General features: G+C 34.9%; 1 protein-coding gene across 1 annotated transcript in view; it reads right to left on the bottom strand.

Annotated features, from left to right (window-relative positions):
• LOC118736164 overlaps window positions 1–9,359 on the bottom strand; it is a 25,331-nt gene extending 15,972 nt beyond the window's left edge. Inside the window, exons 1-5 of the mRNA XM_036466262.1 lie at window positions 9,352–9,359; window positions 5,072–5,196; window positions 2,952–3,218; window positions 2,794–2,895; window positions 2,527–2,738 (exon numbers count right to left, since the gene is read on the bottom strand). Of these exons, the coding sequence (XP_036322155.1) occupies window positions 2,527–2,738; window positions 2,794–2,895; window positions 2,952–3,218; window positions 5,072–5,196; window positions 9,352–9,359 (714 nt within the window). The remainder of the gene's footprint in view (window positions 1–2,526; window positions 2,739–2,793; window positions 2,896–2,951; window positions 3,219–5,071; window positions 5,197–9,351) is intronic.
• Window positions 9,360–19,500: the final 10,141 nt, after the last annotated feature.

Raw genomic sequence — 19,500 nt, 5'->3', positions numbered from 1 at the left:
GCCATAATAAATTCGCCAGTTGCTTGCATGCAAAAGAGATTTATCGCGGACCAGTACTGGGTCTAAATGTACTAGAAGCGCACCAGTTCAAAACTAGAGATTTTCCCCACAGGGCTACTTCTTTGCACGTATATATTCAAAAAAGTACTTCACATACATATACATATATTCAGTAGTACCCAGTGGGAATTAGGAGCACGTAATAATACCTTATTAGCAACTTACTCTTCACCTGGCAGTCATTACCATTTCCCTGCCGAACGTCCCTTACTTTTACAAAGGCATGGCCGCCTTATGTATGTAGGAATTTAGAATGTACATTTGGTATCAGATATACTTCTGAGCCGCTTTACAAAGTAAGTTACGTGTAATGCAGAGCAGTCGCTCGGAGTAGTTCGGTGCTTGGAAATAACTTCGGCTGCACGTTATTTTGCAACTGACAACGTAATGTGTCTTCGGAGGTGTTCATTTTGCCCTTTACTAGTAGATGACATTGGCCATGATGACAATTTTGGTACTAAAAACTGAAAGAAAACATGGCTTACCTCGCAAGGTGCTTACCTATTTTCCCAGTGGGTAATTATTCATTTTATTTTCTTCTGGTAACTATATATGTGTATATAAACATGCATATATAGGTTTAAATATATGCAACGAGCTCACCATAGGGTCGCGGTAATACAAATTAATGTTCCCGCTAGTTGAATTGTGGTAGGTCATTAAATAATAATTTTGGTTAGGTCGGTTTGTTTTTAAGTTACTTTTGCTTTATTTGAATTTCCAAGTAATTTCGAATGCGATAGTATTTGTAGTTATTTTTCTTAGTTTATTTTTCATGCGCTTTACTTGAGCTTGTTTTCTAGTTTAATTCAATGAACTAATTAATCAATTGTATTAGATTAAGGGAATACACACTAAATAAACTTTTGTTGTACAAGATGAATTTAAGTGGTTGAGATGGATGTAATGGCATTAATGAGGGGTTAAACTACTTTGGTGTGGGTGTGGCACTTGTGCTACAGAGGGGAAGTGGGAGTGATGACTGGGTGAAGTGACGGACTTCAGATAACTGACTGCCGACAGACGAACTCAAGCCAGGTTAGGGGGCATCTAGGGTTGCCAGATTTTTTATACGCGAAATCAGTACGTTAGACTTTTTTATGCCAAAAGAAATCAGTACTTTTCAGTACATTTTTGTTCAAAGCAAAGTTATGAATGTAAGTAACAGATAATACTTTAAAACGCCAGAGTCCTTGTTTTCAACAATATTATGGTATATAAATAAAATATAGCTCATAAAAAAATAAAAGTGTTATTCATTTTAACATGAGTGTACGCATCAATGTACACAGAAGCCAATAAATTTTTTTATGTTTATGACATTTTTGAATAGCAATAATCAGTTAATTTCCATCTTCAGTCAAAGAATTCTATACATTTCATTTTAAAATTATTTTAATATGAAGTTCACTTTAAATAATTTTAATTAGAAGCCGGTTGCTCTCTTTGCGCCAGCAAGCAAACTTCATACCTTAAATGCACTCAGTTGGTTTGTTTGTTTGTAGTATTGAAGAAAACAAAATTACATACTTTTCCAAACTGTGGAAAAGTACCACTATTTAAGGACTTCATATATAATTCCTGATGGCTCTAATTAATTCTTTCAACTACGCAAAAACTTTGAAAGTCTAAGAATTCGCTAAAAAGAGTATCTAACTCTATGTCTTTTAGGCAATACTCTTTTACAGTGTCAGTAAATTGTGAAAAAAGTTATAAGTTATAGGCAAAAGCCATTCGAATATTCAAATTTGTTGTTATTAAAACGAAGGTTATTTTCGAGATAACTAGCAGCACTCGGCAAAAAACATCAGTCATCTTTTTAAATAAATTAAGCTCCATTATATTATCGCAACTGGTAGGCAAAGACCCGGCGATATGCCCATAACACGATTGAACTTTTTGTTGTATTAATTTCTTGGGCATATGAAACATTATCTGAAGATGTCAAACATAAGTAAATTATTTTCTTCTTACTTTTTACAGTACAGTTTAAGGAAGTTCCAACGCTATGTAAAAACCTTAAGAAAATCTTAAAAGTATTTTGTTTGAATTGAAAATTTAGTACAAATCAGTACAAATTTTAAAAAATCAGGACATTAGCGTACCGATTGAAGAAATGAATAAAATCAGTACAAGAGTTGAAAAATCAGTACTGTACTGATAAAATCAGTACGTCTGGCAACCGTAGGGGCCTCGTTCGGTGCTAGGAGTCAAAGAAGTGCCAAGGATTCACTCAGGACTGCGTTGAAGTGGGTGGGAGACTCAACCTGACTGGACAGACACTCTTTTTCTCTTCTTTGTTTTTCGGTTTAATAGATTAATGTTAGCCAACTACTTCTCATTTACAATAAAGATTTTAATAATGGTTGACTGCAATTAACCAATGTAAAAAAGTGGCTGTGAAGACGAGCCATATTCATTGTGAATGAAAAATAACTATGTATATATATATTTATGTATACTTACCACCTCACTGGCATGAGTAATTTGATTATTGGCATCATATGTTCCCATATTTATGTCGTCTGAGTCTACTCCTTTAACCTTACCATATTTAGATTCGGCAAGCACCCATAATGGAATTTCCCTGAAGCTTGTAATTGTCAATGTTACACAAAAGGTAAAAATGAAGGTGACCATTGTAAAAACCGTTTTCACATGTCCGCCAAGCTTTTTTCCTAGAAGAAAACAATCAATAACAAACGTGAAAAGCCTTGAAGTGATTAAATATACCAATATTTGTTTTATCCCAGTCGATAGCTCCCATGGAATAACCCATGAAGCCACCCAAGCCTGCCATTATGGTAAAAGTAGAAAGACCTCTGACATGATCCTCTAATAAAAAAATAATAATTAAAAAATAGTTAACATGGATAAAATATACTTCTCACCTGGAAGGCATATATCAAGTAAATAGGCTCGAGCTGGGCTTTGGCATGCATCCGCATCGAAGTCAAGAAGTACAGTTCCCAATACTGTGAAAAATATTCCCCATGGATGTTTATTTATTGATTGAAAGTTTACTATATTTTCTGAAGCAGTAACGCGATGTAAATTTATACTTCCGTTTCTGGTATTGATTGTTGAGGTTTGTGGTTCTTGATAGTTATCCCCAAACCAGTATCCTAAACTTTCGCCATTAGGAATTAAGAGAAGTCCTATTAAAAGTTTAATTATATTAATGATAATGGCAATTACAATGTTTTGAGTGGTGTTATAAAAACATACATTTATACATATGTACATACATTTTATAAAATAAAGTCCAAAAATATGTATGTAATGTAATAACTTCGCACAGACTGCACCGATTTAAAAATGTTTTTTTTTTCATTTTAAAGCTTAGCTATCTGGGAAGGATAATTTCAACATTATTTGAAGGAAACTATAAAAGTGTCAATATGCCAAAATGTGGTAAAAAATTATGAAATCGTTTTTAAAACTGCTATAAAACAAAACGGAATAAGTCGATTGATATGTTTCTTTGCAGTAAAATTTTGAAAGGATAGCTTACGTTCTGCGTTAAAAAATAATTAGTTATTTTCTAATCTTATATATAAAAATAAGTGCACGTTTTTGTTGTGACCATATAACTTGAGAACGGCTTCACCGAACTCAACCAAATTTATGCGGCATATTTGGGCTATCACACAGATGGTTTATGTGAAGTTTGCTTGAATTCGGAAAAGGGGGCTTGGCGCCTGTATTTTATATATAAAAATTAGTGAGTAAGCTTATAACTTGAGAACGGCTTAACCGGGCCATCATGCACATATTTTGTGTGGAGTTTGCCCAAATTTGGAAACGGGGGCGTGCCATATGTATCTTATGTATAAAAATAAGTACACGTTTTTGGTGTGAGCTTATAACTTGATAACGGCTTCACCGAATTCAACCCAATTTATACGGCGTATTCAGGCTATCATCCAGATGGTTTATGTGAAGTTTGCCCGAATTCGTAAAAGGGGGTGTGGCACCTCCCATGCTAACTAAAATTTTTATGTTGTATATCTCTTGAAATATTTGTGGTAGAGTATTGGAAATTGGTATAGAGGTATATCAAATAACTCCATACTCATGGAGAAAAATGGGCGGTATTGGAAAAGAGGGCGTGGCACCTCCCATCTTATATATAAAAAAGAAGTGCAAGATTTCAACCAAATTTATATGGCATAGTCGGGCTATTATGCAGATGGTTTGTGTTAAGTTTCCTCGAATTCGGAAAAGGGGGCATGGCACCACCCATACTAACAAAAATTTTCATCTGGTATATCTCTTGAAATATTTGTGGTAGATTACTGGAATTGGTATAGAGACATATGAAATAATTCCATACTCCCCATCTTAAATAAAAAAAAATAAGTGCACGAATTCTATTTATTTTATTCGGACTATCATGCAGATGGGTTATGTGAGGTGTGCCCGAATTCGGTCCAGCGGTTCATGATAAATGACAGTTTATGTCTGTCACGTGAACCACGTATATGGTACAACAGCAGATACATGAAAAATCGAAAACGTAGTGAAAAATCCTTGCTATGATGTGCTGTGTTTATTTTTTCTTCGGATAAATTAAGTCAAGTATAAACATGACTGCAATATAGTGCTCAATTAGTACTTGATTTTTTTTTAAACATATACGATTTAAAAACAACAAAAACAGATTGTTTTATTTCAACCCGTCCTTGAGCTTAAAAAAATCAATATAATAATCAATTGAATTTATTTCAATAATTTTACACAAATTTGTTGCATCATTTCGTACGAAAAGTTTCAAATCGTAGTGGAAAATTGTTGCTATAATGTGCTGTTTTTATTTTTTCTTTGGATAAATTAAGTCAAGTATAAACATGGCTGCAAGTTTTTCAATATGGATTTTGTAGAGCCAATGGAATGAAAGTCACCACAACACAACATATCTGTCATTTCATCGTATTATCGAATAGTGGTGTACATTGATATTCGGTCTTTCTATTTTGGAATTTGAAGAATCAACACAATTAGGATTTACGTGGAAATGAACAGCTTTTTGGTGGTGCTTTGGTATTATTGCCAGGTGACTTTCGACAAACATTGCCCGTGATTCCACGATCAACACCGGCAGATGAGATCAATGCATGCTTGAAGTCTTCCCCTCTGTGGCGATATGTGCAAAAATTGACATTACACATAAACATGCGTGTTTAGTTGCACAAGCAATTGTTAGAGATCGGAAATGGCAAAGTTCGAATCGATAATACAAATGGCTTGATTATATTGCCGAAGAATTTTTGTACAATTCTCCAATTAAAAGAAAAATTGATTGAATGCGTGTTTCCAAATATTGCTCAAAATTACCTGTATCACGATTGGTTGAGAGAACGCGCACCAAAAATGTGCATGTCAATTCAATCAATTATCAAATTCTAGAAAAATTGCCATATGAAGTGACAACATATAAATCTGTTGACAGCGCAATGAATCAAGATGACGCAGTGAATTATCCAGTTGAATTTTTGAATTCAATGGAACCGCCTGGTATGCCACCACATTGTTTGAATTTAAAGGTCGGCTCATCAAATATTTTACTACGGAATTTAAATGCTCCAAAACTGTGTAATGGCACAAGACTGCCAGTAAAAAAATTGATGGCGAATTTAGTTGAAGCAACAATACTGACTGGCAAAGCGAAAGATGAAATTGTGCTCATACCACGTATTCCACTGATAAAAACAGACATGACGTTTGAATTCAAGCGTTTGCAATTCCCAGTGCGTCTAGCATTTGCCATGTCCGTCAACAAGGCGCCAGGACAAACTCTTCAACTATGCAGATTGAATTTGGAGGAGCCGTGCTTTTCGCACGGACAGCTATACGTGGCCTGTTCAAGAGTTGGCATTAAAAATTGTTTATTTATTCATACCCAAGATGGAAAAACAAAAAAATGTTGTATATCCAAATGTGTTGGATTAAGATTAAAAATAAAGAATCAAACATTTTGAAATAAAACAAATGATAAATCTTCATATAGAAATATTCCAGGATTTTTCATCAATTTTCCAATATCTGGTGTAGAGAAGCACACCGGGATACCGCTAGTATAACATAAATTTGTGAAACAAAAGTGATACTTTAACAAGTAACAAAGTCTAAGTTCGGGCTGAGCCGAACATTAAATACCCGGCGCAAGTATTAAATATATGTTTTCCTCCTTTCCGACCTACCGCTACATGATAAGTAAATTAGCGTCCTTAAATTTCGAAATATTGAAATTTCAAGCATTTCTGAAATTTACCGTTATATGAAAAGCGGCCTCAATTTTAGTCCGATTTCAACAATTTTCAACGGTTTGCTTTTATGTGGCAAGCACAATAACCATACCGAGCTTGGTACAAATTGCTAGAACGGTTAGCGAGATACATATATGTGATCACAAGTGGGCGGTGCTACGCCCATTTTCCAAAATTTTGTCATAAACGTATTTCTTGGTAAAGATTTGTTGCAACCATCAATTTTGAATAAATTAGCTTCAATATTTACTGATTTATCGAAGATTTTGTATTTCTCGAAATTACCGTTATATGGGATGTGGGCGTGGTTATTGTCCGATTTTAGAAATTTTCGGCCATTTGGTATGCTGTACCAGGACCAACAACTGTGCCAAGTTTGGAAGAAATTGGTGTAGCTGTTACCAAGATATACACATGTAACCATAAGTGGGCGTGGCTACGCCCATTGCCAAAATTTTGTAATATTCTTATTTTTCGTCTAAAACTCATTGCAAATATCAATTTTGAGTGAATTATCTTCAGTAGTTACTAAAATATCGCAGTTTTCGTTTTTCTGAAAATTACCGTTATATGGGAGGTAGGCGTGGTTATTGTCCGATTTTTAAAATTTTCAGCCATTTAGTATGCTGTACTAAGGCCAACAACTGTGCCAAGTTTGGAAGAAATTGGTGCTGCGGTTACCAAGATATACACATGTAACCATAAGTGGGCGTGGCTACGCCCATTTTCCAAAAATTTATAATATTCATGTTTTCCGTCTGAAAATCATTGTAAGAATCAATTTTAAGTAAATTATCTTCAGTAGTTACTAAAATATCGCAGTTTTCGTATTTCTTAAAATTACCGTTATATGGGAGGTAGGCGTGCTTATTGTCCGATTTCGCCCATTTTCAATACCATCTGTCCTACGCCCAAAAGAAGTTCACGTACCAAGTTTCGTTAAGATATCTCAATTTTTACTCGAGTTATCGTGTGCACAGACGGACGGACGGACGGACAGACAGTCACCGCTTAATCGATTTCTCTTTTCATTCTGATCATTTATGTATACATTTGTCTATATCCTTGTGCACAAGTGCGCTCGGGTATAAAAAAGTCTGTTGTGTGTATGTTCGCTGTGTGCCAATTGTACCAAGCTGCGTTAAGCGAGAAAAAGCATATGTTCATTTGTTCTGTTCACAGTATACCAGTAGAAAAGGTTTTTGTTGTTGTGGCTGTTAGTTTGGTCCCCATAAAGAACTGTTTTGCCGCATTCAGGGTGCTGTGCAGCAAAATAACGTGGTAAAAAATTTTAACATCGGATAAATGGCGAGAGAAATATTGTTATGCGCTTTATAAGTAAACATGAACGTAATAAAATGTTTTATACTTCAATACAACTAATTAGCGCTATTTTTGCAATTCGAAATGATCTTAAAAATATTTGTAGTGAAATATGTACTTTATGAGTTAAATGGAAACTATCTTATACGTAAAAATATATTCCGATTTACTTCAAATAAATGATGTAAAATGTTTTATATATGGATCTAATTTTAATAATCATATTTATTACCTTCATCTACATTGCTTTTATTGTAAGTTTTCACGAGTAGTTGCAGTTTTCTGCAATTATCTCAGGCGACTATACATGCTAAAGCTAAATAATTTTACAATTCCTACCCTATTAAACGTTTATATTTTAATAAAATGTGATCAATTACTTAAGAATATATAATTTCCGATCAAACTATAGTACTGAATGCTTGAAAAACAATTATTTAAATCAAATGGTCAATAGTGAACGCACTCGGAGCGAATTTTGGAACACGCAGTGAATAATGCGTATTAACACTAAACAATTTCTAACTTTCTACCATATTATACGTTTATATTTCAATTTAATATGATTAATTACTGAATTATATATAAACTCCGATCAAACTTCACTACTGAATACTTGACAAACAATATTTGAATCAAACACGATATAAAATATGCATATTAAAACTAAATAATTTCTCATAAGCTTATGTTTTAATATAATTTAATTAATTACTCAAGAATATATTAACTCCGATCAAACTATAGTATTAATTGTTTGACAAACTATTTAAATCAAATGATCAACAGTGAACGCGCTCGGAGCGAATTTTGGAACAATTCATAACATATTTACAGAGGAAGTATATTATTTGGTAGAGATCAAAATGTATTTAACAAAGCGTGATTGAATTTGACCATGCTCTCAGAAGAACTATCCTATACAGTCAAATTGAAAAAAATTTGTATGAATTTTGAATCGTTTGTTTATATTTTTCTACATAATAGTATCTTAAAAGAGAGCCACACCTTGGGCCGTGTGCATAAAACCTAAGCAATTACTCTTTCTCAGATTTTCATACCTTTCACTTAAATTTATTTGAAAAAATTTAGTGAAAGGTCTGAAATTTTAAGAAAAAGCATTTGCTTAGGTTTTATGGATACGGCCCTTGTTTAATACACCCATGATACAAATATTTAAAGATAAAACCGCTCGCTCAATTCGTCGGCCATCATTTATTTTTTTAAGTTTGTCTATTTTATAAAATTGAAATTTTGATAGCAACTTAAATGCCAAATAAAAGTAAAACAAAAAAAATAGATGAAAATATTGAAATTTGCATTTATTTGAGACTGAAAATGAAATTATTTGTGAGATTGGAAATTTGAAAGCATTTTTGTAATGTTAGCAAACTTTAAAAATGTTCAGCCTGCCTTTCAGCGGTTTTACCTTCAGATTTTTGTATCATGAATACACCTTGGTCGAGATATCACGAACAAGTTTTATATATTTTTACTTAAAATCCTTAAATATGTATCTTGATTTTTTTCTGTAGAATACGTATTCATTTTTTTAACCATTTTAAAAAAGCGAGGACAGTCGGATCTACGTAACCAGAACGACCTAAATGCGCATTGATGTCGGTTGTATTTTTTGCTTAAAATTACTTGTTATTATTGAGATACAGTTCCGCTACAATTTAGAGATTTCTCGACATACTTTTTCATATCACTGTTATTTATTATTTTTCTTATTAGTCATTTATATGTTTAGGACTTACTGTGGGTACTTTAGATTTATTTTGTAAATATGTATGTACATATAAAAAACAATTGCGATATTTTATTTTAAATTATGAATTTTATTCGTGCAATTTTTTATGTTTAATAGTTTTGAGAACATTTTTTGGTTCTGTTGTATTCTTTTATTGCATGCCTTAAACTTTTTTACATTAAGTTATAATGTTAAAGATATGCCTTCTGCCTTTGTCAAGCACTTTAGCTAGGTGCGAGAAATGTAGCATATGCGCGTAAGAGCATAAAGTAGGTATACGGCTGTGCTGCCGCGATTCTCCAACATCTTGTCAAAGGAGAAAACATATTGGTGGCGGAATCCATCGCAGTCCGATTTTTCTTAAAATCTACGAAAAAGCGATCACTGAATCTGAACTGCTATGAACGTGTGTATTCAAAGCAAGCGCTGCGTTCATAGCTACTCGAACTTAGGGCCTTATTCTGTATCACGAACGATAGGCAAAACGAACGATTCGTCTGCAGACGACAACCTCTCTGATTGCGATTTTAAACTCTATCGGTCGTCTTCGTCTTGCTTGTTAAACATTACGTTGTAATGGTCTCGGTTGCGTCTAAACCGGCTAAAATGATGCCGCCGGACTAATTTTTGAAGAAAAATCGGACTACGATGGATTCTATGATAGCCTTGATTAGTTCGCGCGATTATGACTTATAGATCGATTATGGATGGGAACGGAACCTCAGTTGGGTTGCCGATGGACAGCGCCACTGAAATGAAAATGTTTTTTATTATGAATAGCAATAATTAAGTTTCATAAAGTTCAAGGTGGTACAATTAAAAAAAAAAAGTTGAAAAAAGAAATAAAGTACCTCAATCAAAATTTCCCGGCAGCCACAAGAATGCAGTTGCCAATATAGCAACTTAGTTGCCAGCTTTCAGTTGCTAGTTGTCATCGGTAATACCATTTCAGCAACTGGCCAACCAACTGAAGTTCGGTTATAACGATAAATAAATATTTTGTAAATGTGTGCTCTGTCCACTAACGAATTCCAGCCATGTGTGAAATATCGTATGTGAAGCCTCCGTCTGACTTAACGATTGTCAACGGCTTGCCAGAAGATGTTTCATCATATGTTTTCGGCCATCGTCTTCTTCGGGTAAGTTCATCGATACCAAAAACTTTACAACCTCTATGTGCCACCAGCCCTTAGTGTTTTTGCCAATGACATGGTAGTATTGCACTGTTAATAACCAAATTTAGCCGCAGTTGCATTCACACGTGATATAATAGCTAGTGTCGGCAAGCTGTGGGAATGCCCAGGAGATGGCGTTTGTTCAGCTATCGAAATCATTACACCGACGGCGGTGGGCAGTTCTGCCGGAACATATTTACCACAGCAGTGGTTGCGGCGTTTTGTTCTGCAACAATAGCCTGCAATGATGACATGTCATATAATGTCGACGAACAAAGATATAAAATTTAAAATGACTAACCTTATTCCCGGCCGATTAGGGAGACCACCCTTGGTCACGGCCAGAACGCATTTACCAAGAGGAAAAACGGCAGGGATTGCAGTAGTTCTTGCAATCACCGCTGATGATGCTATGCTTGTAAATAATAGTCTGAAAATACAGAAAATTGCATTAATGAAATGTTATACACATCAAATAAATAAATTTCCATAATTTGTTTACCATTTCACAAACCAAATTACCAAGAAATAGAAACTCACCGCGATGCGATACGGAAATAAAAACCAACAGGGCTGCATTTTCTTGGTAAACAACACAAGCGCTCCGAGAAATCTGATCCGCAAAATTATTTTGTGAAAAAATAATAGTTGAAAAGAGTTTTTACACATGATTATCACATTAACTCATAAATGCAAATTATTGTGATTAATTTTAGTCGAATATAATTGTATTACCTTAGGCTTTTTTTTATGTTTTCTAACCCAAATTGTCCCAGATTATTTTTTTTTAGATGGTTTCACCTATATACAGGGTAAAAGAAGCGTTAAAGTAAAGGAAAAAATATGACTAAAACTTTGGGAGTAGTATAGTTCTTCCGATATCGTCCGTTGCCATATGGCAACACGGGGCATATTCCAGATGAATTGTTAGAGGACAGTATTTGGTTAAAATATAAAAAATTAGAAACATTGTGCATAAGTTTTAATACATTTATTGATGGTAACTATATGCATATGCTACGTGCAAAGCGGATGAAGAAGTTAATGAAAAGTAGGCTGACTTCCAAAACGCTCCAATACAATGTTTGGATACTGTTCTACTGCGGTATTTAAACTCTTTGCATATGCAGAGTAGCGAAACATTGCAACCATATACATTGCATATTTGGAATATTTAATAAAACAATAATCACCATTTCGGAATTTTGCATTTTTAAAACACCAATGGTAACCAATAACAATCGAAGCATCAACTTTGTTTCTGATGCGCTGATTGCGCTAGCAATGCGTTTCGATAACTTTTCGGAGGGTTTTGGAAAAGTGTACATTGTCAACCAATTGTAGTTCGGCGTTATGGAACATTAAACTTTGTACGTATGCAATGCAATTGACGTTTTGGAAGTCAGCCGTACCAAAACATTTCAAACATAAACCCACATCACATTTTGCACAGGCTACTCGTCCTATAGTTTTACATGCTTCAACAGCACAAAGAAGTTTTTTGTCAATTTGTATGGGCCAGTGGTGTACTCACAAAGAGATATAAGGTCCCAGTGTGGAGACCCCCGATGCTAGGTATTTAGCATCGAGCAGTCAATTAAAGACCACAGAAAATATTTGGGAGTAGTCTTGGAGAGTAAGCTTCTGTGGATGCGCAATGTTGAAAAAAGAGAGAAGAAGGCCAGTAACGCGCTTTATGCATATAAAAGAATGCTGGGAGTCACTTGGGGTTTGTCACCTGCTCTGATGCATTGGTGCTACACAGCAATAGTCAGCCCAATACTGCTCTATGGCGCTTTGGTGTGCTGTAATGCCGCACAAAAGTCCTTATGCCTCGGGCCAATGGTGAAGGTGCAGCGCCTAGCGGCACTGTGCATCACTGGAGCGCTGAGGTCCACTTCGACGGCTGCTCTTTAAAAACCCTGCTGCGAAATCCGCACGTAGATTAACGGTCATAAGGAAATTAAATTTCAGAACCTTTGGGCACCACTTAATTGGGGTGGGAAGCACAAGCAGCACAGGCTTCCTGGCACCTAGCTTTAAGTAGAAACGAACTTTTTGCACAACGATTGAGGAAGAGGGATGGAAATGAAACCTATCCATAGATCCCTAAACGTTTTCACGGTCGGCTCTAAAATGGTTACGGGAGTGGCGGCCGGGATTTACTGCCGGGAACTGAACGTCAGGCGGACAATAAGGCTACCTGGTCATTGCAGCATATTTCAAGCAGAGGTTTTCGCAATGAGGATAACTACAGAGCTATCCCTCACCGAAACGACAATCAATTCAAACTTAAACCTATTCCAGGCGGCAATCAAGGCAGTTTCCTAATATAGTATTTCATCCATAAACGTCCCTCGCAGCCGGGAAGCCATTGACAAGCTAGACGCTGAAAAAAGCTACATATCTATGGGTTGTCCGGTCACAAGGGAATCTAGGATAATGAAATAGCAGATGAGAATGCAAAAAACGCCACCAGTTTTCCCTGGAATATACAAACTACATTTGTATGCCACTTCAACACTTGTGCAATGAAATATACGATAATATGATTGGCAGTTCAGAGCTATATGGAATGAGTTAACCACCTGCAAAGCTGCAAAAATACATACGAACGATTTTTGTTTACACCGTCTCATACATAGTGGTATTTTGCGTTGCCATATGGCAACACGGGGTCAATTTGGGCTAGCGAACATATCAAAATTTAGTAAAAAGAGGAACAGTTCACATTACGCCCCGTGTTGCCATATGGCAACGGACTTAAAAACCCTTAAATTATATAGCATGCACGATTTTTTTTATTCTTACTTGTTACCAATAGAGTCACTAATGTTTTAACTAATATTTTGTCACTATTATATTTTGTAAATAAAAAAACGCTTTCTATAAATTCATGCTTACTTCTTCATATATGGCATTTTGATGGTTTTTTGTCACTTCTAATTTTGTTTAAAGAACACACTTGCATTACACTCTATAGACGGAAGCGGTTTTTCTTTTAAACCCTCTTAAACATGATGTATTTTGCGTTGCCATATGGCAACACGGGGTCAATTTGGGCTAATATTCATTCTTTTGGGACGCAAAAGCGTCCAATGCGTTCAATTTCTTGTGGGGAAATTTGGTCCCCATAAAGGACTTTCACCACGAAACAGCTACGAAAACAAACACCTTTTCTACTGGTATATACTGGTATATGTGATTCTGTTGTTAGTGTATATGTCCGCTGCTCGCTAACTGCAGTAAACACGTATAATCTCAAGAAAAGATAAAATCAAAAAAGTATGCTCTCTGATTTCTCTATAAACTGACTCTTTGTTTTGTTGCTCACAATTTTTTGTATTTCCCGCCACCACCAACAAGCAATTTCACAACATCAATAATAATAATAAACAATAATAAACTCGCGAACGGCACACTATGGGCTAAATCACATTTTTTGTTTAAAATCTAATATAATTTAGCGCAATAATTTTTTACCTCACTTTTATTAGCTCGGGATGTAACTATGTAATATTGATGCGCCTAAAAGATGCAGCGATTTCTATTCTCAAGTTACATACCTGATGACAGTACGAATGGAAATTTTAATAGCGAGGTTTTAGTTTTTTAAACTATAATTTTAGTTTTTGTGAATAAAGTTCAAGTTATGTCGATTAAAGGAAAACTAAAGCGAACGTCAACATGCTTTACATACTTTAAGAGCTGAAATGAGGGGCGAAGTTGACTATGTTCAAAAAAATTTATGACCTTTCGATTTTCTTTTTGCTGTATCTCAGAGGCAAATTACGATATCGATAAAATTTTTGTTTTAAATAGCAGTAAATTAAATGTACATTAAGGAAAAGCTTATTAGAATACCATCAACCCCTAAATTAGAGGTTGAAATTAGGGGTGAATGGCTAAAACCCAGAAAATTCACTGAAAAATATTATAAAGTGTTTTCGTAGGTGACGAAAATGATTCCTATAGTTACTTCTGCAAGAATTAATTTATTGGGATATCATCAACCCCTAAATTCGGGGTTGAAATAAGGAGGGAATGGCTAAAACCCAGAAAATTCACTGAAAAACATTCTACAGTGTTTTCATAGGAGGCGGAAACAATTCAAAAAATTATTTCTGCAAGGTGTATTTTATTGGGATACCATCAATCCCTAAATTAGAGGTTAAAATAAGGGGTGAGTGGCTAACACCCAGAAAATTCAAGAAAACGATGTCCTTTTGGTGTATCTCAAAGGAAAATCATGATACCGATACAAGTTTTTTTTTTGCTCTTTATATGCATCAATCCTCATTACTCCTGTCTTCAGGGTCAGTCCACTGTCTGAAAATGCAGTTTTGTTAGTTAAGTAATTATATTTATAAATTTATTTATTTTAATTATATTTATAAATTTATTTATAATTATTGAAAGGATTGGTTCTGACAAGTATTCTGCCCTGGTGAAAGTGTCCAGGATAGCGTTTTCTCTACTATTTTTTCTGGAATGATCCCAAATTGTCTCTCTGTGTATTTAGTGCATACTTTCGAGAGCATCTTCCGCATAAAATGCAACAGGCATTGCAAACTGCCATCACTGTAACGTCTTTGTCCATTGTAACTCGGGAACATTCCAGAAGAAGTAGAAGACACTATCCTGGACACTTTCAACAGGGCAGTATACTTGTCACACCCAATCCTTTCAATGGTTTAATTGGACAGAATGCGAGAAATGCATAAGAAGATACAACTTTTTTTTTTTTTAGATTGGCGCTTACACATATGTTAGTGTTTGGCCGAGCTTCTCCTCCGATTTGTGGCGTGCGCCTTGATGTTATCACACAAAGTGGAGGGACCTACAGTTTTACGCCGACTCCGAACGGCGATTGTATTTTTATGAGAAGCTGTTTTTCATGGCGAAATACACTCGGAGGTTTGCCATTGCCTGCCGAGGGACGACCGCTGTTAAGAAAAAACCTTTTTTTTATATTTTGTTGTTGCTTTGACCAGGGTTTGAACCCAGGCGTTGCGGAGTGGAAGCGCGCACTGCTTACCACTACACCACAGCGGCCGAAACCACTTACTAACGATATTAAACGATTTTTTGATCCGGGGTAAGATAAAAACGTTTAATTTTAACTTAATTTATAAGTATAATTATTTAACTAATAAAACCGCATTTTCAGACAGTGGACTGACCCTGAAGACAGGAGTAATGAGGATTGATGCATACAAAGAGCAAAAAAATTGTATTGGTATCATGATTTTCCTTTGAGATACAGCAAAAAGAAGTCAATCCTGTTGTCTCCGCATAAAAGTTTTACGCATTGTAAATTAGCAAATCACATCAGCTCAGGGGCGGATCTACGGCGGGGAGGGAGGTGGGATGGGAAATTTCCCCCACCAAATCCGAGTCGGTCGAGAAATCCGAGTTTGGTTAAGAATTTTAATTACACTCTTCGTATTGTGATTCTACTACCAGATCAATTTTATGCTAATTGAAATTTTTTTCTGATATGAAGTTAGCCATCCCTAACAAATTTTGTCGCTGAATTCATATCTGAAATATATTCACAGCATTTTAAAATACATCTCTTGTCCGTTCACAAGCCGCACATTGTGCTTTTTGAACACTGCATGAGAATTAATCGTTGCCCTTTCGACAGCAGAATTTTTATGCGAAACAAAATAGTTTTGAAAGCTAAAGTAAATCCCTTTCAATTGTGGCCATTGAGCCACATTATCCCTTGGCCTTAAAAAAATTGCTCAAAAGTAGTGTTCTTGGAAAAAAACATGCAAGATCCACAGGATTTATTCCAAAACGAAAAATTTACGTATTTTTTATTATACTAGTATTAGAGATTTTGAGACGAGTGACACGATTCCATTGTTCAAAATTCTTTGAAAAATAATTTGAACGCCTTAATTTATAAAATGCATTATTTATTGCATTTTTTCTGTTTTCATGCAGCTGTGCATCCTTCACTTAATTTTATATCCCTCGAACAATAAGTGCAATTCAAGACCTTTAATTTGAGCAAAGGTAGAAGCCTCTAGGCCCTAGAGCCAAGTTATAACAATATTAAACCAAGCTTCGAAGCTGCTGTACTAGTTTTTACTCCGAAATTAGAAACAAAATTGCGTAAAATGGCGAATGAAATTTCGAAGTTTAACTTCAGAATCGTAGTAACACTAGTTTACAACAAAAATGTTCTATGGATGTAATTATCCAATACCTATGCAGAATTGCTCGGTGATTCCGAAAATCGATTTATTTTTCTTTTCTATCCATACGTTTTCGAAATATTTGCAATTTTCCGTTATTCAGCTTTAAGCAAAACTTGGTTCCTTTTAACCACATATATCTTACGAACCAATTTGAAAATCTTAATATATAAAAAAACGGCAAATGAAAGCCAATGAAATTCTCCATAAACCGTACTGATGAAGAAAATCGATGGATAAATACGAAATAATGAGTGGTCAATCAAAATCCGCAAAGATTTTTGGATTTTTTGTTTTGTAACAGAACAGGCTTTAGTACAAATGCAAAAATTTGGCACAGAACCTGTTATTTTTTAAATTTTCCTTCTGTTAAAGTTTGATTTTTTTCATTAAAAAATAAGAAAGGCTGGAATGATTAATTAATTTGTCAGAAACTGTAAGCCTTATCGGAAAGTGATGTATACACGGTTTATAGAGAATTTCATTGGCTTTCATTTGTCGTATTTTACATTAAGAAATTTAAATTGGTTCGTAAGATATACATGATTAAAAGGAACCAATTTTTGATTTAAGCTGAATAACGGTAAATTGCAAATATCTGTGATTTCTACTGCGTCTCAAAGCGTGCCGTTGCAAAAAATATGCCGCTGCAATAAAAATTTTTAAATTTTTGTGTATTTTTTCTAGCACTAAAAATCGAATTTTTTATGGCACATTTCTCGGCGCAGTAGAAATCACAACAGTGATGAGCTAAGTTTTGTGACTCTGTTAGAATAGAGGGGTTAATCACGTATATCTTACGAACCAATTGAATAATCGTAGTACGGGATGGGGGAAATGATAGCAAATGAAATTCTCCATAAACTGTATTTATCACTTTTCGGTTGCCCTGATAGTTTCTGAGAAATCAATTAATAATTTTTGACACCTCTTGTTTTCGATGCAAACACTCTACCTACTCAGGTGTACGTGGCGTATGAGTAACACTTTTCTGCTGATATTTCATACAAAAAATCCTTATGTATTTTCACTTGACCAACCATTATTTTGTTATTTATATATATATCTATATATATATATATATATATATATATATATATATATAGTTTTTTTCTTAAGGAACAGGCTTTAACACAAGTGTAAATTATTTACACATAAACTGTTATTTTTTTACTTTTTTCCCTGTTAAAGTTTGAATTTTTTGCATTTTTCCATAAAAAAAAATCTGTATGATTTTAATTTCTCAGAAACTATCAGGGCTATCGAAAAGTAATCTATATACGGTTTATCGAGAATTTGATTGCCTATCATTTGACGTACCTCGTATTAATAATAATAACAATAATATATTGGCGCTTACACATATGTTAGTGTTTGGCCGAGCTTCTCCTCCGATTTGTGGCGTGCGCCTTGATGTTATCACACAAAGTGGAGGGACCTACAGTTTTACGCCGACTCCGAACGGCGATTGTATTTTTATGAGAAGCTGTTTTTCATGGCAGAAATACCCTCGGAGGTTTGCCATAGCCTGCCGAAGGACGACCGCTGTTAAGAAAAAACCTTTTTTCTATATTTTTTGCAATGTTGCTTTGACCAGGGTTTGCACACAGGCTTTGCGGAGTGGAAGCGCGTACTGCTTACCACTACACCACAGCGGCCGACGACGTACCTCGTATTACGATTATTTAATTGGTTCGTAGGATATACCTGATTAATTGGAACCGCTCTTTTTTAAACTAAATAACGGTAAATTGCAAATATCTCGAAAACGTATCCATGCAAAAAAATCTATTTTCGGAATCAGCGAGTGATTTTACATACAAATTGGATAGCGGCGTCTGGAGAATAAAATCAAAACTAAAATTTGTGATCCTACAGTCTTCTACCTTGGCTTAAATTAAAGGTCTTGAATAGCACTAAAACTGACTTGTTGTTCGAGGGATATAAAATTGTGTGAAGGATGCACAGCTGCCTGCAAATCATAAAAAATGCAATATATAATGAATTTTTCAAATTGAGGGGTTGAAATTTTTTTCGTTTTTTAAGCAATGGAATCGTATTTCTCGTCCCAAAATCCATAATATTAGTGTAATAAAAAATACGAAAACTGTTTTTGTTTATTCGATTTTGCATGCTTTCGAAGAACACAATTTTTGACCAATTTATTTAAGGTCAAGCAGTGATATTGCTTCTGTCGAAAGCGCTACGATTAATTGGCATAAAGTGTTAAAAAAGCACTCTGTGTGCCGTCGAGTTAGCTTGAATATATTATTTTTCAGTCGAGAAATGTAATTTCTCAGCTGTACCAATCTTTACAGACAGAATTTCGATATATTCAATAGTGCGCATTGTCAAAGTAATTGGTCATTCACGGTACTTCTTCTCACTTTACAATGCAGATCGGGGTTTCGCTTTCATTTAAGTTATTAAGGAGCTGGTTCCTCCTGAGGTCGTCCTGCATGAATTCGCGATGCATGCACTCAAAGATGTTCATTAACTTGTGTGCGTTGCTGAGGGTTTTAATTTGCACTGCTAATGGAGAATCAATGAGGTTGTTCACACTTGCCTGGTTATCAAGTTATGTGGTTATGTGGTTATAATTTTTATTCAGTTTACAACAATAAAATACACTACACAATAATAATTTTTAACCAGATAACCTGATAACCAGGCAAGTGTGAACACCCTCATTGTAAATTGCGGTTACGTGA

The sequence above is a fragment of the Rhagoletis pomonella genome, unplaced genomic scaffold (assembly GCF_013731165.1).
Source record: "Rhagoletis pomonella isolate Grant_MI unplaced genomic scaffold, Rhpom_1.0 Rhpom_scaffold_00003, whole genome shotgun sequence".
Lineage (NCBI taxonomy): Eukaryota > Metazoa > Arthropoda > Insecta > Diptera > Tephritidae > Rhagoletis > Rhagoletis pomonella.
The sequence above is the reverse complement of the archived record's forward strand: the minus strand, read 5'-3'. Positions and strand labels throughout refer to the sequence as shown.